The following is an 18,502-nucleotide window of genomic DNA, read 5'->3' on the forward strand; positions in this document are numbered from 1 at the left end:
GAATTCACCTTTTGAGTCCATTTCTCCTCGTAAATTTATGCCCTTTTTTTACCGCACATGTGGCTTGCTAACCATTGTAATACCCTATGATCAATACACAAATCTGATAGCTGGTGGAGAAAGCCTCTTTTTTGAAAATCCACTTGCCTTTGAAGGAGCGATTGTTTCTCTGGTGATGCTGCTTGGATTTCTCCCAATGGAAACTTTTTTTAATGTGCTCCTCTCATTGTTTTTGTTGCTCTACTTCAACAGATACAATTAGTCACCTGCTGCATTACTAGAGTTTTTCTTTCCCGAATATCACCTTGTATGCATCTTTATTGTCTTCCACAAATGGTTTTGGGCTTTTGGCAATTTCTCGCCTTCCTTACGGTGATTTGTGGTATTCTTTGTGTGGATCAAATTTTAGGATTTTTGGACCATGTGGCACCAACATAATGTTATATGTTCCATCGCTCCAATGAAGATCCATTTCAGTTTTTCACGATTCCCTTCGGCAAGCTTTATGTTTTGCCTTAGAAGTTGGGGATATCACCCTAGAGATGCATCGACTTTCCTGTGAATGCTGTTAGCCCTTTTTCACAGCAAAACACTTATGTGTTCGTTCCTTTGTACATGATCTTTTCAGTGGGTTTTCCTCACCTTGAGGTTTACCACCTATAAATTAATCCCAAAGATTTATCCCAAAAAGAAAATGTGTGTTTATTATTTAAAAGCCCCAAAATGTGCAAATATCAATTGCATATACTCTCCTATCACATCATAAATTTAAATGTTGGTGACCTAAAAATGTCAATTGGTGTTTCTCATCAGGTGTAAGATTACAAGCTTTGTTTCTTTTTTGTAAAAGGCTTATATTCTTCCTCTATATTAATAAGAAGGTTATATGTATGTTTGCGTTAAGAACTAAATGAAACCCTGTGATAAAAAAATTCTATTGGTGGAATAAAAAGAAAGAAGACATGTGGTATGACTTGCCGCCATTTTAATCTTTTGGCACAAAAAATGTATTTTTTGTCACCATGAAGTTTGAAATAATCATAACAAAATATAGCTCGTTATTAGATTTGCACAACCTCTCATAAAGATATACATCTGATTTACAAAAGTTTTTTTCTTTCTTTAAAGTAATACAAAAATCTTTTTTTTTTAAAGACTTCTTCTTTAATCATTTTGTTGACTTGGATATTCCTGGAGGGGCCAAAAGAGATCCCAAAAATTCATGATTGTTTGCGTATTAATATACCAAATTTTAATACACGAGGAGTCGACTTGGTTGGACATAGAGACTATCTCAACTTACCGAATATAACGCCATGACCTATCCACACTGACTAATGAGTAACAAACAGAGACAACCACATTAAAACCAAAAGGCAAAAGATGTTTACTACATATTAATGGACAATTTTATGAGCAAACAAGCGTGGAATGTATCAAAACAAAAGAGGAGTGTTCTACTAGCTTGAGACCACCTGCTCGACCTGACAAAACATCAATACGTGTGCAAAAAATCATGATCCATCATTTCTAGGGTCCTCAAAATCAGTAGTAAAAGTTTCTAAACACTAGTATTACATCTCTAATGCATTTTACAATCAAAATTAGTGCAAAATACTTTAATTAAACCACTTGAACAACATATTTAGGCCGTAGGTAGGCCGTAGGAAACCTGTCAATAACTAGCACAAATCACGCAATGAAAGCAATCAAATTAAAGAGTAGAAGTAGGAGGTTACCAATGTGTACTCAGATTTGCAAACAGACACAATGGATATGAGAATCCTTGATAGAAGCTCAATGCACAAAGTGTTGCTCAGCTTAAAAGGCGACCTTTAAAAATGAGTTTAATAGACCTTTATACTAAGGGTTCTAAAAATCAAAGTCTCGAGGTCATTTAAGCTCAAAGTAACTTATTTAACTCAATCTATTCACCTAAATTTATCATTTGTAAATTCGACTCTCATTGAGCCCATGTAGCTTTATACAATCATAGAAAACATAAAGAGATTTCACAATTAAACGAGAACTTTAATTGATGGCTACCTTAGCCAATAACTTAATCACTCAAATATTTTAGTCAGCCTTGCATCCTTGCTCTTATGTGTTTCTCTTACTGTTGGAAAAGTGTTATTGTTACCATCGTAACTTGTAACATAACAACTATCTAATACTACCTAGTAGCTATAAACTAGTTACAACTTAAGTAGCACACACTTTCTTCCACCCCTTATGACATTAGTTGCTACTCGATGGTAGCCACCATACAGTAGCTATCAGGTGACACCCTATTTAAGACTGATGATATGGTCAACATTGTCCTTTTCAAAAATATTCTACCATTAGAGCACATCAAGAGTGGACATTGCTAGCCACCAACTAACGAGCTTTGTCAATGATGCAATATCTAAAATGAAGTAATCAAGTGATTGTAAAGTGTGAGCTTTGTCCTAAAGTGTGAGTCAAAGAGAAGAGAGTGGATTTATCCCACATACTGTGGAGCAAGGCTGTAGAGCTACTTAAAGCTCATTTCATGAATGAATAAACACAACTCTACTTTGCACTCTATGGTGAGCTTGTGCTAAGCTAAGTCAATACTCAAGATTGTGTTTATGAGTCCAGGCTAATCCTATCTTGGAACCTAATTCACTTGAGTGATAACCTTGCTTACACACACACTTACACATTGACGCTATGTTTCTCTTTCATCCACCATAGCTAGCACGATCCCATTCCCAACATTTGGTATCAGAGCTTTGGGTTCTGATAGCTAGATTTGTCATCATGCATTAGTGTGTGTTAATCATTAGCATCTCCATTAGATCGATTAGCATTTCATTGTTACGGCCCATTGACATTTTCATAACTAGTTGCATCTCACCAATTAAGAACTAATCTAGTTATGTGTGGGCATGTCCTTGGCACACCCAAGAGGCCACTACCCTCCATGGCTAGATAGGCTTGATTAGGGAGAAGATTAGTATCCAATTCTTTGTATGCTCTAGTCATTTTTGTGTCCTAGTTTGCACCTTCAATTAATCTCTCCACCTTTGCAATCACCTAACAATATTGACCTCATCTCGAAGTGCTCGACGCAAGGTCTCCATAGAGCCTTATAGCTCTACAATCCGAGCTCGGGAGCCCCTTCATCTCTATGCCCAAATCTTTTCCTAAAGATAGGGGTGTGTGTGTGTATGGAAACATGCTAAGCTCATTTAACATTTCATTTTTCGAAGCTTCCCCACAAGCAAGGCTCATGGGCTTGTTGGCTAGCCCAACTTAGGCATTCTATTAGTGGCATTGAGGTCTCGGGGTCAAATTCCCTTGCTTAAATTGGGGGAGAGCGGGCGGATCTGAAAAGCTGTACAAATCCATTTTTTTGAAGACGGCGGGTCTGCAAGGAGGGAGTCCCACTGACCCCCAGCCGCCCCCACAGGCAGACTTGAGCACTGCGGGGAGCTGCACTTCAATCCCGCAGCGGGTCCGTAGAACCCTGTTCTTACGGCGTTGCATGCCCGCATTGAATGCGTGAGGCGGGTCCGCCACCGGCCGACCAGTAGTTTCGGTTGCGCTTGACTAACGACCGACCGCTACCCGACGTGCTGCCCCCGCTTGTCCAAACTGCCCGGAGCTTCCCTGACTGCTCGTGCCTGCCCGGTGTGGCCCCGCTTGCCTGGAACTGCCCGGCCCTGCCCGCCGTGCCACATCATACAACTTATTGCAAAAGGTCCACTAGCCTTTTAAGAGCCTGCTCCCACGGAGTAGCAATTCCAAGAGGCTCAAAGCCCCCAAGCTCAAGGCCTTGTTCCCATTGTGTGGCTAGCTCTCCCAAGCACAAACCCAAAAACTCAACTCATTTGTGCTCGACACCCTCTCAAGTCACTTTAACCCCCTCAAACCTCAAAGATTTTCAAAGCCTCTACACCGGACTTCAAAGGCGTCCATCAAACAAAGCATCCGAAAGCTTCCGCACCAAGCATTCAAAAGGGGATCATTCCTCGTTGGCTTGGCTAAATATCAAAGCAAAGCAAAACAAGCATTATTTCTTTGTGAAGAGGGGCTTCACCGACGGTGAAGAGGAGCTTCACAAAGAAATAGAACTTACTCTCTTTCTCATTAAATTTTTCAAAATCTTGCAGCCAAGCACAATAACTTGCAAATAAATATCGTCTTTCTTTATTTGTGCACTGTGTAAAGAGGCAAACACTGGCTAGGAGAGTCTCCTAAGCTAGGACCCCTCTATTAGCACAAATGGAGGACAAGGGAATAGAGAAATTCAACGGGGAAGGGTTTCACACCTGGAAAACGAAGTTAAGAGGTTACCTTATGAAAAAATGTTTGTGGTCTGCTGTCCTCAGCACTGCCTTAGAGCAACAAGCCGAACCCGATGGAGTGCACACTAGGGCATCTACACTCATAGCTAGTGCACAAAATTTGGCCAAAGACGAACAAGCATTGGGAATCATCATCACCTCCTTGCATGACAATTATGTGCACTTCATAGACGAATGTACACATGCACATGATGCCTGGCATGTTCTAGAAAGCAATTTTGGAGCCAGGGCCAAAAGAAGCAAAGTTAGTCTTAAAAGACAGCTTTACAAAATTACTATGATTGAAGGGGAGGACATTGCTAGCCTAGTGAATAGGCTTAAGAGCATTGTCACGCAGCTCACTTACATCCAGGTTGAAGTACCAGAAGGTGACAAAGTGGCCATACTATTAAGTGCACTTCCACCTTCTTATGACCACTTAGTCACAATTCTTTGAAGAAAAAGAACCAGCACCACCATTCCAAGATGTCATCAACTCAGCCCAAGCAGAAGAAAGAAAGCAAGGAGGTTCACTAACCTTATCAGGAGGAGTTTTTCTCGCACCCTCCTTCTTGGTGCTACTCAAATGAAGGCAGTAGCAGTGGAGAAAGCAGCAGTAGTAGAAGCAACAACAGAAGCAACGAAGGCAAGAGACCTGACAGAGGATCAGTTCACATAGTAGAAGACAAAAAGGATGAAGAGGAGAGCAACATTGTCTTTTATGAAGACCCATTTTGAAGATGCAGACTCTCTACTTGTAGGGGAGGACTTTTTCTTGTGTGGATTTTATCATCCTGCGTGGATATCACCATCCTTTGTGGATTTTTCCTGTGTGGATATCACCATCCTATGTGGATTTTGTTAACCTGTGTGGATATTACCATCGTGTGTGAATAGCAACTTATCATCCTGTGTGGATTCTGCATCTTCAGTATCTTGTCATAGTCCAAACCTCAAGGGGAGGATTGTAAAGTGTGAGCTTTCTCCTAAAGTGTGAGTCAAGGAGAAGAGAGTGGATTCATCCCACATACTGTGGAGCAAGGCTGTAGAGCTACTTAAAGCTCATTTCATGAATGAATAAACACAACTCTACTTTGCACTACATGCTTGTATATGGTGAGCTTCTGCTAAGCTAAGTCAATACTCAAGATTGTGTTTAAGAGTCCAAGCTAATCCTATCTTGGAACCTAATTCACTTGAGTGATAACCTTGCTTACACACACACACTCACACATTGACGCTATGTTTCTCTTTCATCCACCATAGCTAGCACGATCCCATTCCCAACAGTGACAAGTGATCATTTTGCACTACAGAAGTAGTCATGAAGCGTATAATAGGAGACTAGAGCAATTGGAAACCATAGACCTTCGTAGCTCAAGAACTTCCACAGTAGACTGTGGAAGAGAGAAATAACTTCTATGTTGTTAGACAATAGAAGGCAAGAGACCTGACAGAGGATCAGTTCTCATAATAGAAGGCAAGAGAGAAATAACTTCTATGTTGTAGACAATAGCTTCTATGTTGTTACCATATACATGTGGTAGTGATGTGTGTAAACACACTAGGATCGCCGGGGCATTTTTTCCCTCTTCAAGAGTTTTTTCCCCCCGTGCATTGTATATACGCCTATCACTCAAGGACGATCTATCTTTCCATTGCACACTAAGTAATACACTCTCTATTGTGTGCCTTGAGCTTCTTTCCTCTTCTCCAAGCTGTGTGCGTTTCTCTGCAACCCTAATTCCAACAATTGGTATAAGAGTAGGTTGCGTCTACTTAGATTTTTGATTCGGGCTTGTTCCAGCCTCCGTTTCCACTACAGGCAGTACTGCACAGGGTATTTTGTCAATTTGTGCAAAATTTTTGTCAATGCCGTTTTTAGCATAACAGGTGCCTTACAGTCTTCTACGGTTTGTGTTATATAGCACGTGTTGTTCCCGCTTCGTTTCTCCTATGTTTGGACAGTTTTCACATCACATGCAGCATTTACCATGGCTGACAACAACACAGATGTGTTCAAGATATTTTTTGTTGAGGACAGGTTGGATGGGGACAATTAACCTATGTGGGCTTATATGATGCAACATGTGTCAAAGGACATCTAGAACATTGTGCAGGGCATTGATGTACGTCCTGATTCTGAGGATGTAGGCAATGTTGAGGATGTTGCAGGTCTTGTTGCAAGGATTGTTGTTGTTAGAGTTGTTTTGCCTACGGTAGAACAAGCTCATTGGGATGTAAAGGATGCGCATGCTCATGCATTGATTGTGTTGTCTGTGAAGCGCACCATTGTTCCTCACATTCGTTCAGCAAAATCTGCAAAACACGCTTGGGATATTCTAGCAGGTCTTTATGCAAGCCGCAATGAAGGTAAAATTGCTTTGCTGTGTAAAGAGATGGAATCGAAGATTATGCATGAGGAAGATGATATGGACACTTTCCTTGCTGGTATCAAGGATATCAATGAGCAACTTATTTCTGCAGGTGAAGTCATTTCAGACAGTTCCCTTGTGCATACTGTTCTTGATGCCTCACCAGATTCTTACCAGAATTTTGCTAGTACTTGGAGACTTATAACCCAAGGAAATCCTGAAGTTGTCAAGTTTTATGCATTATGCACATTGTTGTTGCAAGAGTCACTTTCCAGAAAAACAGGATTAGGCAGCGTGCAGTTGAACAAGCTTTTATTGCTTCTCAAAGGTGGTAATAGCAATGCGGCCACTTCTTATGGTTCTACTGCGAGTGGCAAAAATTTTGTTCCTATTGCTTCTGCTGGCAACAATTCGCTTGGAAATTCTTGTGATAAGGGCAAAAAGAAGATGCATTGCCATTACTGTAAAGCAAATGATCACTTGATCAAGTAGTGTCCTAAGTTGAAGGCCAAAGAGACTAAGAAGAAAGAGGGTGGTTCCAATGCAAATTCTAGTTCCACTACAAATGCAACCATTGTTGAGTCTTCTATGAAAGGAAACTGTGGTACTGATGTTGACGCAGAATGGGCTTTTAGTGCAGAGTGCACTTACAATCCTACTGTCCATGATGCATGCATGTCAGTTGCTGCAGATTCACATGTGTGGTATTTCGACGATAGTGCTAGAAAGCACATTACCTCACATCGTGAATTATTCACATCTCTCGAGTATGTCCCTCATGGGAATTCAGTCACTTCTGCCAACAATGCCTCTTATCCGGTTCACGGAGTTGGAAAGATTGTTCTTACTGCTGCAAATGGCAGTTCTTTCACACTGGCTGATGCACTTTATGTACCTGGGATCAAGAAGAATCTTTTGTTTGTATCTGCACTTGCTAGACTTGGACTTGTAGTCAAATTTGTGGATCTTAGTTTTGATGATGAAATTGTTGCATCTGGGATTTTGTGCCGTGGGCTATATAAGCTCACTTTGTATGACAAGTGTGGACAAAATTTTGCAAATGCAATTGCTAATTCAAGGACTATTTCAGATGCAAAACTTTGGCATGCATCTTTTGGTCATCTGAATTTTGTCAGTTTGCTACATTTGCAGAAAATCTCATATGGTTGCTTCTTTGCCGCCTCTTGAAGCACCTATCAAACATGTTTGCGAAGACTATATTTTGGGTAAGATGTAGCGTTCGAAGTTTCCAAAGGATGGCTCAATTAGGGCCACATGTAGGTTGCAGCTTGTGCATAGTGATGTTTATGGGCTCATGCAAACTCCGTCCTTGGGCAATTACCTTTACTTCGTTACTTTCATTGATGATTACTCCAAGAATGCATAAGTATTTCCGCTTAAAGCGAAGTCTGAAGTTTTCATGTGCTTCAAACAATTTCTGGCTACGGCTAAAAATGTCTTGAAATGTACTATGGACACCCTCTGTTCCAATCGAAGGGGGGAGTATATGTCTCATGAATTTAATGCATTTATGGCTAGTCGTAGAATAAAACACCAATGTACAATGCCTTATACACCTCAGCAAAATGGTGTTGCTGAGAGGAAAAACAGGTCACTTACGAAAATGGCACAATATATGGTCAGAAGTCAAGCTTTGCCGCATTCTTTTTGGCTTGAGGCCATCATGTGTGCCACTTATGTACTAAACAGGTGTCCTACGAAAGCTTTGCAGTCTATTACTCCATATGAAGCATGGCATGATAGAAAGCCTTCTATTGAGCACATGCGTGTTTTTGGCTGTTTGGCATATGTTTTGGTGCCACAAACACGGCGCAGAAAATTGGATGATAAGGCTGTCAAATGTATTTTTGTTGGTTATAGTGCTGAAAGGCAAAGGTTACAGGTTGTATCATCCGCAAACAAACCGTATTCTCGTTTCACGGGATGCAATGTTTGTGGAAGATTCTGTTCAGCCCTTGTTGTCATGTACTAAAGACAGTAATGTAAGCTCACAGGACATTTATGACACTTTGTTGCCTCTTTTCAATGGTGAAAGTTTGAACGTAAATTCCAATGAGGCAAATGTACAGTCTATGGGGGTTTCTGAAAATGTTACAGATCAACCTATTACTGATACAGATGTACATGATATACTTGATGAGGAAAGGGTTAAAAATGAGCAGGCTAGAGGTATGCCAAAATGACTGGTGCATACATTGTGTCACAATAAATTGGATGCACCTTTATCTAGTCGTACTCATTCAGGCTATAGCCATGCATCTTATGCATCATATTGTTATGCTTTGGTTGTATCTAGCTTACATGATGTTAAAGAACCTCTGTCTTTTGATGAAGCACAATATTCAAAAAATTGGATGGTTGCCATGCAATCAGAATATGATGCACTTATAGAAAATGACACATGGACGTTATGTGATTTGCCTCCTGGCAAAAAGGCCATTGGTATGAAGTGGGTGTACAAGTTGAAACGCAAGCTGAATGGTGAGATCAATCGCCATAAGGATCAACTTGTTGCAAAGAGTTATGCACAGCAAAAAGGCATAGATTATGAAGAGACTTTTGCTCCCACTTGTCGTATGACTACTATGCGTTTTCTATGTGCATTGACAGGTCATTTTGGTTGGGATGTACATCAATCAGACATTGTTACTACTTTCTTGAATAGTGACATATTGAGGAAGTTTATGTAACGCAGCCTAGAGGTTTTGTCAAGAAAGGACAAGAGGATAAGGTGTGCAAATCTAACAAAGCTTTGTATGGGTTAAAGCAATCTCCTCGTGCTTAGTATGAGAAGGCTGACACTTATTTGGTCAAACAAGGCTTTCGGAACAGTCCAACGGAAAGCACATTGTATGTAAAGCATGAGGGTGATGCACTTCGCATTGTGGTTCTTTATGTCGATGATTTGCTGATCACTGGACCAAATGAGAAACATGTTGTTGAATTTAAGGCTGATTTGAAAGCTACTTTCAAGATGAAAGATTTGGGGTTGTTGCATCATTACTTGGGAACACAGTTTAAGCAGTGTGATGGTGGTATTACCTTCTGTGAGAAAAGTTACATAGAGACATTGCTATGTAAGTTTGGACTTGAGGATTGCAAACCTACTGCCACTCCCATGGAAACAGGTTTGAAATTGAGTCTTCATGATGCTGGTGATCCTGCAGATGTAACCTTTACCAAACTGTTGTTGGATGCCTCATTTATGTATGCAACACGAGGCCGGATATTCAATTTGCAGTCTCACGGGTCAGCAGATTTATGCATAGCCCGGGTCTAAGCATTGGCAAGCTGTCAAGAGGATTTTTCGCTACCTTAGTGACACTTTACATCTTGGCTTGTTTTATCCCAAGGGGAGGTCATTGTTGCCAGACTTGCATGCTTTTTCGGACTCAGATTGGACTAGTTGTTCTGACACGTGAGTGTCCACAAGTGGTTTTTGTTTCATGCTTGGCAGTTCATGTATATCATGGTAGAGCAAGAAGCAACCTATTGTGGCCACTTCGAGTTGTGAGGCCGAGTACAGAGCAGTCTTCACAGCTACGGTTGAGTGTGTATAACTCAAACGCCTTATGGCTAATTTGTGTGTTGGATAAGACAATACCAACACTATCTACACAGACAGTCAGAGCGCATTGGTAGTTACGAGGAACCTAAATTTTCATGCTCGCACAAAGCACATTGAAGTGCATTACCACTATGTCAAGGAGAGGCTCTCAACAGGAGAGATCGGAATGGCTTATGTGCCAACACAGGACAACCTTGCAGATCTTTCCACACAGGCATTGTCTCGTGAGAAGCTCGAACCTTTTCGCAAAGCTTTGGGCTTACTCCCCTTTGTGGACTGATCATGTCCTCAGGGCATGGCACTTTCCTTTACTCATGTATCAACTCTCGTTCACCGCATCACTCCAAGGGGGATTTGTAACCATATACATGTGGTAGTGATGTGTGTGAACACACTAGGACCACCAAGACATTTTTTCCCTCTTTAAGAGGTTTTTTCCCCGTGCATTGTATATATGCCCATCACTCTAGGGCTATCTATCTTTCCATTGGACACTAAGTACTACACTATTGTGTGCTTTGAGCTTCCTTCGCCTTCTCCATGCTGAGTACGTTTCTATGCAAACTTAATTCCAACGTACGTATAGAGGATGCATATAGTGTCCATGTCTCTATAGAAGAGAGGGTCAGTGCTCTCTAAAGGCGTCGCCAATCCTCCCTATAGTCTTGGCTCAAAAGTATCTGATGAATATTTCTCTCAAGCTAAGCTAAGTAAGCTCTCTTCTTTTCCCATATAAGGCATCGCAAGAGTATGTGACTTCCTATATGTGATGGCTCCCAAAGCCAGCTCTCTCGGTAGTTAGAAGGCTCTTATCTCTCTCGCGCACACGCGCGCGAGCGCACACAGAGAGAGAGAGAGAGAGAGAGAGAGAGAGAGAGAGAGAGAGAGAGATGGGGGGGGGGGGGAAGTTAATTTCAATATGCAAAAAGCCAAAAAGACACGTCAGACCAAAAATATTATATTGTCATCATATGATCCAAATGCCTAATACAATGAGATAAAGGTATAAAACGCTAATAATGTAAACAAACTAGTGCAGCTAGAAGCATATCTCCCACAGCCTGACCTCCAGAGTCGCCTGTCAAAAGAGACTCCATCACTATTTCATGGGCCCAATCTCCTCCACAATGAACCTCACACGAGCTTCTCTATGTTTCTAAAAAATGCGACAATGGTAAATATATTGTCAGTAGGATCTGCAAAAGGGACAAGGGCATCATCATCTAATAATCTCTGTAGCCCTATCCAGGAGAGAATTATGTGCTGAAGGGTGACAAGTCTGAGGCTGAGGCCTAAGGGCTGAGGGGTGCTGCTCTAGAAGAGACCTGTCATCTGCTCTGAATGTGTCCTCTACTAGAGCGTGTTGAACTACATAATACAGCATGTCTTTGTGATCAGAGTGTGCGATCCCGCTAGACAAAGGCCAAAACCCTCTCCGAAGAGACAATAATATCATCCCCATATCTGATCATAAGCTGGGCACCCACATGTAATGCTCCTCTTTCTTTGGCTCTAATTCGCATAGCTGACATATCCTCTGCTCCGGAGGTAACAAAGTATTTGCAGCAGCTGATAGGAAGAGGTGTGAAAATGTCCAATGACACATCAAAGCCCGTCAGACAGGTGTGATCCATGTATCTTGGTCCTGCGATATATCCATCCTCAATAATGTAAAGAAAATGCTCTTTGTCAAAGCCATTTCCTTTCCCAACTACCAAGGAGTCACCCATGTCCTCTCTACATCAATCTACATGAGAATCTGCTCAATAACCTTGTTACCGCATATTCAGGGGCAAATTGGCCTGAATTAACTTGAATGTAGCATGTGCACTAATGTCTTCTGTCTAATTGACTGGTCAAGCAAGCAAACAATTTCTGCTTACTATTGAATACTTAAGAAAGGGACAATACAAGGTTCGATGCAAAATGTGTATCGATGTCTACTTAACATCATTAAAAGAATCGAAAACATAACCAACAACATTGTCCCAAATTGTGAGATTGGTGGCCTAGGTTGGTTGGTGGGAAAATCTAGAGTTGATGCAATACTCAGGGCTGAAGTGCTGTGGACGTACATTCATGTAGCTGCAAGCTCAGTGTCACCAAATGTAAAATTACAAGCCACAGCTGCATACTTGTGCTATCTCATCAGCTCACACCCCGTGACAATCCCTGTGGGTATCCTCCCAGGACTTTGCAGAACTTGAGATTGCCGATTAACGGGACCGGGAAGACACCTGGAAATGCTATTTAAGTTGCAGCTTCTAGGGGAATGATTGATTCCTCAATGATTGTGATGGAGAGAGCAGATCTTTGAGCTGGTTTAAAACCCCTTCTGAGAGACTTTAAATGGTTGACCCCAGCAGCAATATGTATTTCTCTCTTGTCAACTGCTGGATACAAGTCAGAGAAGGAAGTCGCAGCTGAGGATTACTTTTGCCATTCTCTCTTCTGTATTAAACTTGGCATTTCACCAGTTTACACCAAGCAACTTCCTTTAGCTGACTTCCTTTTGGTTAGTCGCCATTGAGAGGACTATTCTATGGAATGCAGAAAACGTTTGTCCTGAATTGGCTGTTTACAAAAGGGACAATTTGTACATGCTGCTGCACAAGATCTACACACTGCATTGAGCCCACAAACAGTAAGTCATAAACAAGAAAACCTATTAAAATTCTGCGACTTCTTGCAAATTGGATTTTTTTCTTACAAGAGACCCGGCAGCAAGGAAGAAGCGAAGCTGAAATAAGCTCATCGAAGCACACTATACAAAGACGGCCATTTCTGTTCTCGCACTGCTCAATACCCAAAAGAGACCACCCTCTTTTATGTTTCTCCAGATTTTTCCGCACTTTAGCCTGAAAGACACTGCATTACACACTTACAAAATCCCATTTAAGAGTCAGTGAATCAACACATACCTTCGCCTTGTGCAATCGGTTTAAGGCATCAACATGAAGGGCATATAAATCTTCCAATGATGCAAGATCCAGTTCTTCAAGATCCTCGCTCTAAGCATGAAAAGAGGGTTATTTTCCATCACCTGACATCAAGGCTAAGGAGACAGCTGCAAAGTCACAAAATTTCTACCTTCAACTGTGAGACAAGTGTCTGCATTTCGGCACTAGGATCGCTTGTTTCCTTTTGACGCTCTTCCAAGTCCATTTCTGTTCTAAATCTATATTCATCTCCCATGCACTCCATACTTTCAGAATGTTCAGATGAGCTCAGGAAATCCTGAAAGTTAGGACGCACTGAACCATCATAGCTCGTGCACTCCACGAGGCTCGAAACAAACACCCGCATCCCGTTGAGTTCACTCTCCAAATCAATTTCTTTCATTTTTACTTTTTTGGTCTCTGTTAGCAAGCTTTGAAGAGCGACTTCTTGCTCCTTGCTTGCTAACAACTTGTTCTTCATAAAGTTGGCGAGTATCTCCTCCGACATTTTTGTATCTTTATGATTATTAAGAAAGAACTCATCAGCAAGCCCTTGGGCACTGACCAATTCTGCAGCTAGTTTCTTGTTTTGGAAAGAAAGTTTTTCCACCTCTTGGGCCAAATTCTTCAGCTCTACTGCAGCAGCAGAAGCCAGATCCCTTGCAAAGGATGCTTCCTCTGCCACTCTTAAGCTCTGGGCTTTGATAGCATCCCTCTCCTCGCGCAGCTGGTCCCTCTCATTTTGAAGTTTTTCTATTTCCATTTTCTTGGTTTTATCAGAAGCAACAAGCAAAATAGAAAGTCAGATAATCGGCTAAGAAAATGAGTAGTGATTGACATAGTAGTGATTGACATAGAATCTTCAAACAAAAGGCCGGACTTGTTGCATCATGAATACGCAGAATATTTGTCTTCATTTATCAAAGTTAATTTAGAGCAGACGTAGTGCCCTTTATATTTCTGGAATATAAAATGATATCCTTCTGTACTAAATAAGATAGTTTGTCTACCTTTTTCAGAAGTTGGAGCTGCAATTCAGAAGCTTCATTGCCAGCTTGTCGGACAGTATTAGCATCTTCAGTTTGTGCATTATCTGTGAGCCCACTGGTTTCAAACACATTTCTGTTATTAAGCATAAATTCTATACCCTCTCTTGAATGCAGGGATAAAGCTCCTTGAAGTTGGGCAGAATTTTCTTTTCCAGCAGCGTGATGATCACGGCTAGATGGTATGACATTTTGTAGTTCCTTGCTCTCTGCTGCCTGCTCACAACAAGAAGCATTTCACTACCAGATTCCCTGACCGAAACAAGTCTATGCGCAAAACTTTACATCAAGTCAACCCAAACATGATACAAAGGCACAATCTGTGCTTGGCGTTAGGTGCTACGGCTAAGTGAAGTTAAAGAAACAAACAACCTGCCAAAAACCTTGTAATGATCTTGCGCAAACATGGTCAGTCAGACTAAAGTAAGAAAATGAGATACAGAATCCTCAGCTTGAGGAAGATACCATTCCATAAGTGATGAATCCAAAAAGGCACAAGCCAGAAAAGTATATCAAGCTCATGTCTGGGTCATTGACACATTTTTCCTGTAACAAACCTCAACCCCAAACTGTGGCGCCCCTTTCAGTATTTCTTTATATTTCTTCAACAAGGTACAACTCGGGGTAGCTCTCCTCTACTTCTCCACGCGGTAGAATAGTAGAGAGAGCCCACCCAACTTATTTGAAGGCCCTAGGCATCATCCAAAAGCAGCACATGAAAAGAAATGGCTTCAAAAGCATCAGGTCCCAAACGCCCAAAAGGGTTGTCTGTATGCGTTGCCACATCAACAATAGCTTCCGCATTTCGCAAGCTGGTCCGCACAGCATGCCACATCATCATCTCCGCACAATTCGGCTCTGTGTGTGTGTGTGTGTCCGCGGCAATCAAGCGGGTTATGCTTTCCTCAAGTGTTTGGACTTCTTCAAGGCCAGAACTTGCGGATGCCATGGTTTTGCATTATCGACAGGTGTTTGCTGCTCCTACTCAGGCATCTTCGGCTGCTTGTCATGCACATCAATTGATGCTTTCCTTTGTTAAACCGATCATATCCCTGCAAGATGCATGTGGCCTTGAGGACCCCTTCACTGCTTCAGAATTGCATAGTGCATTGCTTGCTTTGGGCCGTTGGCGGCCTCCCGGCTGGGATGGGCTTACTGTGGAATTTTTCCTCTCCTTTTGGGAGGCTCTTGACCATCCACTGCTTTTCATGATTAATGCGGCATGGGAGAAACAGGATTTGCCACTATCTTGGAAAGAAGGTTTACTTAAATTGCTGCCTAAGCAAGCGCTTTGTGAGCGATTCTCTCATTGGCGTCCGATTACTTTGATGCCGGTGGTTTATAAGATATTGGCTAAGATGCTGGTGCACCGCATTAAGGACCATCTTTTTGCAGGACTCCATCAGGCTCAATATGATTTCATTCCACGTCGCCAGATTATGGGTAATCTGGCTAATGTTTTGATTGGCATGGAATATGCTAAGTACACTCAACAGGATGTGCTGGTTATGCAAGTTGACATTGAAAAGGCCTTTGACATTGTACAGTGGGACTTCATTGCTGCCACGATGAGGTGCTTAGGGTTTGGTCCTAAATTCGCTAATGTGGTTCATTTTTTGTATGCATGTAGCACGTCTTTAGGGATATTGGAAGGTGAATTAACTGAACCTTGGCCTCTTGGTTGTTCGGTCAGGCAGGGCTACCCCCTTAGTGCTCTGTTGTATGCTATTGCTACTTACCCGCTGTTGACTTATCTTGATCACTTGACCTCTGTTGAGCGTCTTCATGGTCTGCGGTTACCTTCGGGTCGTACATTCATTGGCCAGGCCTACGCTGATGATTCATTGTTTATGCCCCGTAATCAGCAGGCGGATGTCAAGGTGATTATGGAAGCCTTGGAACTTTTTGGCATTGCGGCTGGCCTTAGAGTCAACTTTTGTAAATCGAAGCTTCTGCCTCTCCGTTCTTGTGATTGGCATAGTCTGTTGTGGCCAGGTGAGATTGTGTCTTCAAATGTAATCACTAGGTATTTGGGTTATCCAATTGGATGGAATGTTACTCACTCTCAGGTCAAATTGCATTACTGAAAGTTATCTACTTGGCCCTAGCATGTTCGTCTGCGAATTGTTCAGAGTATCCTGTTGGCATATGTTCAGTTCTTTTTGCCGTTGATGCATTGGCCTCGCCGATGTCTTGATTCTCTTATGTCGGACATTATGTCCCATTTGTGGCAAACTCATGCTCTGAAAAAAGGTTTACTCTTGATGTCGATGGAGAAGCTTTGCACTCCTAAACGTCTTGGTGGACTTAATGTCTTGGATTTGCGGAGGCATGTTCTTGCAAGGAAAGCTATGTTGTTGCCTACTCTTGTGAACAAATTCAGCCTTGGACTCTAATGTTTGCAATCCTCGGTCAACATGCTTTTGGCCATTGGCAATCCTCTATCTAGGAGGTGGTTTTTGGCAAGATGGAAGGGCACATTCCTGGATGTCCTCTTGCTTCCACTTTAGTATCTGCCCAGAAAGAGGTTACGATGCATTTATTGTGGAATCCTCAGCAAGAAGGTGATTCGATTCGTTTGGAAAGTCTTCATTGGAGCAGAGCATTCTCTCTTACTTTGGTCGACCGCTCCCCTCATCAGGCTTACTTTCTCTCTGGACGTGGCATTCGTGTGGTTGAGGATGTGGTCGATGAGGCCGGATACATTTTTGAGTTTCCCTTCGTTGCTCGCCATTTTGGATTGGGCATGCATTACCGTCAATTTTGGAGAGAGCTTCAAAGCATGCTACTCGACTTATGGCCTGTTTCACCTTTGCCTGATGGTGATCGCATGTTTGATTGGGCCCTTCGGGACACGCCTTTTCAAGATATTTCTGCAAGTTGTATTTATGCTCTTCTTCTATCACAACCATGGCTTGATGGTCATTGTAATGCCCATTGGCGCATGAAAAATTCTGACCTCTGGTGGAGGAGGCTCCTCTCTGCCTTGTGGAAAAGCCATTTGCCTTTGAAAGAGCGCCTGTTTCTTTGGCGCTGTTTTCTTGGAGTGCTTCCCGTCGGCACTTTTCTTCAGGCGTGTCATATTTGTCCTTCTTCTTGCGTTCGTTGCTCGACTGCAGAAGAGGATACTTGTCACTTGTTGTGGGATTGCTGCGTTCCTAGAGACTTCCTTCGCCGTGTATCGGCCTATATGTGGCTCCATTTTCCTGGGGTTGTCTTTCACAAAAGGTTCTGGGCATTTGGCATTTTCTCACCGACATACATTTGCATTGGAGTAGAGTTTTTGCTCAGACTCTTATTCAACGCTCTCCTAAACAGGCTTACTTTCTCTCCCGCAAAGGTATTGACAGGATAATAGATGTGATAGAGCTGAAGGATAGGTGCTCTCGTTCACACAGGCTGCTCTTACCTTTGGACTTGGGTTACACTACAGACGCATGTGGGACACCATTAAGGAGTTGGTTGACTCTATATCTCCCATCTTGCCGCTGGTTGAAGACAATCGAATTTGCGATTGGCTCTATGCTGGTTCTTCGATTGATTCGATATCTACAAAGAAAGTGTATTATCATTTGCAGTAATCTTCCTGGATCCAAGAACACTGTAACAAGGTATGGAATATGAATAAGAGTGTTACTTGGTGGCGGAGTTAAGTTATGAAAGTGTGGCATGCTAAGCTACCTCTCAAGGAGTGTTTGTTCATGTGGAGATGTATTGTTGGGGTTCTCCCCATTGGCAAATTATTGCGCTCTAGGAGATTGGCCTCTTTGCGATGCGTTCATTGTGGTGCAACCATTGAGAATATTCCACGTCTATTGTGGTCTTGTTCTCGTATGCGACAGTTTGTGGATACCATCTCTTTAGCTCTTCACTCGCGTTTCCCTGGCTCACAATTTGGTAAATTTTTCTGGATCTTTGGAGTGCTTCCGCCTTTGCTTCAGTCGTATGCATACCTTTTCAGCTGGGTTAGATTCTAGGTACTATGGACAATTTTTTGGTGGAAACATTTCATGTGAACACAAAAAATTGGCAACATGTTTCCAACATGTTGCAAACCAAGAGCTCACATAAACTGCACCTTTGCCTGCAAGACAGACAAATCCCTGCTTGAAAGGCTCAGGCCACTCTTGCTACCCTGCTTTCAAGAAGGAATTGCTACTTGATACATCAGTCATTTCTGCCTTGCATAGACAAGATGAATGTTTTGGATGAAAACCACACATTGGCATGGCCAAGTAAT

General features: G+C 42.1%; 1 protein-coding gene across 6 annotated transcripts in view; it reads right to left on the reverse strand.

The window, feature by feature from the left end:
• Positions 1-12,136: 12,136 nt before the first annotated feature.
• Positions 12,137-18,502, reverse strand: part of LOC147420525 (kinesin-like protein KIN-7C, mitochondrial) — an 81,557-nt gene continuing 75,191 nt past the window's right edge. For all 6 annotated transcript variants that reach the window (XM_086504445.1, XM_086504447.1, XM_086504446.1 and 3 more), the window contains 5 exons: positions 14,227-14,478; positions 13,368-13,982; positions 13,199-13,288; positions 12,988-13,135; positions 12,137-12,901 (listed from right to left, as the gene is read on the reverse strand). In XM_086504445.1, the coding sequence (XP_086360571.1) occupies positions 12,813-12,901; positions 12,988-13,135; positions 13,199-13,288; positions 13,368-13,982; positions 14,227-14,478 (1,194 nt within the window). In that variant the 3' untranslated portion in view covers positions 12,137-12,812. The remainder of the gene's footprint in view (positions 12,902-12,987; positions 13,136-13,198; positions 13,289-13,367; positions 13,983-14,226; positions 14,479-18,502) is intronic.

This window comes from Adiantum capillus-veneris, chromosome 28 (assembly GCF_014529385.1).
Source record: "Adiantum capillus-veneris isolate H3 chromosome 28, ASM1452938v2, whole genome shotgun sequence".
NCBI classification, from domain to species: domain Eukaryota; kingdom Viridiplantae; phylum Streptophyta; class Polypodiopsida; order Polypodiales; family Pteridaceae; genus Adiantum; species Adiantum capillus-veneris.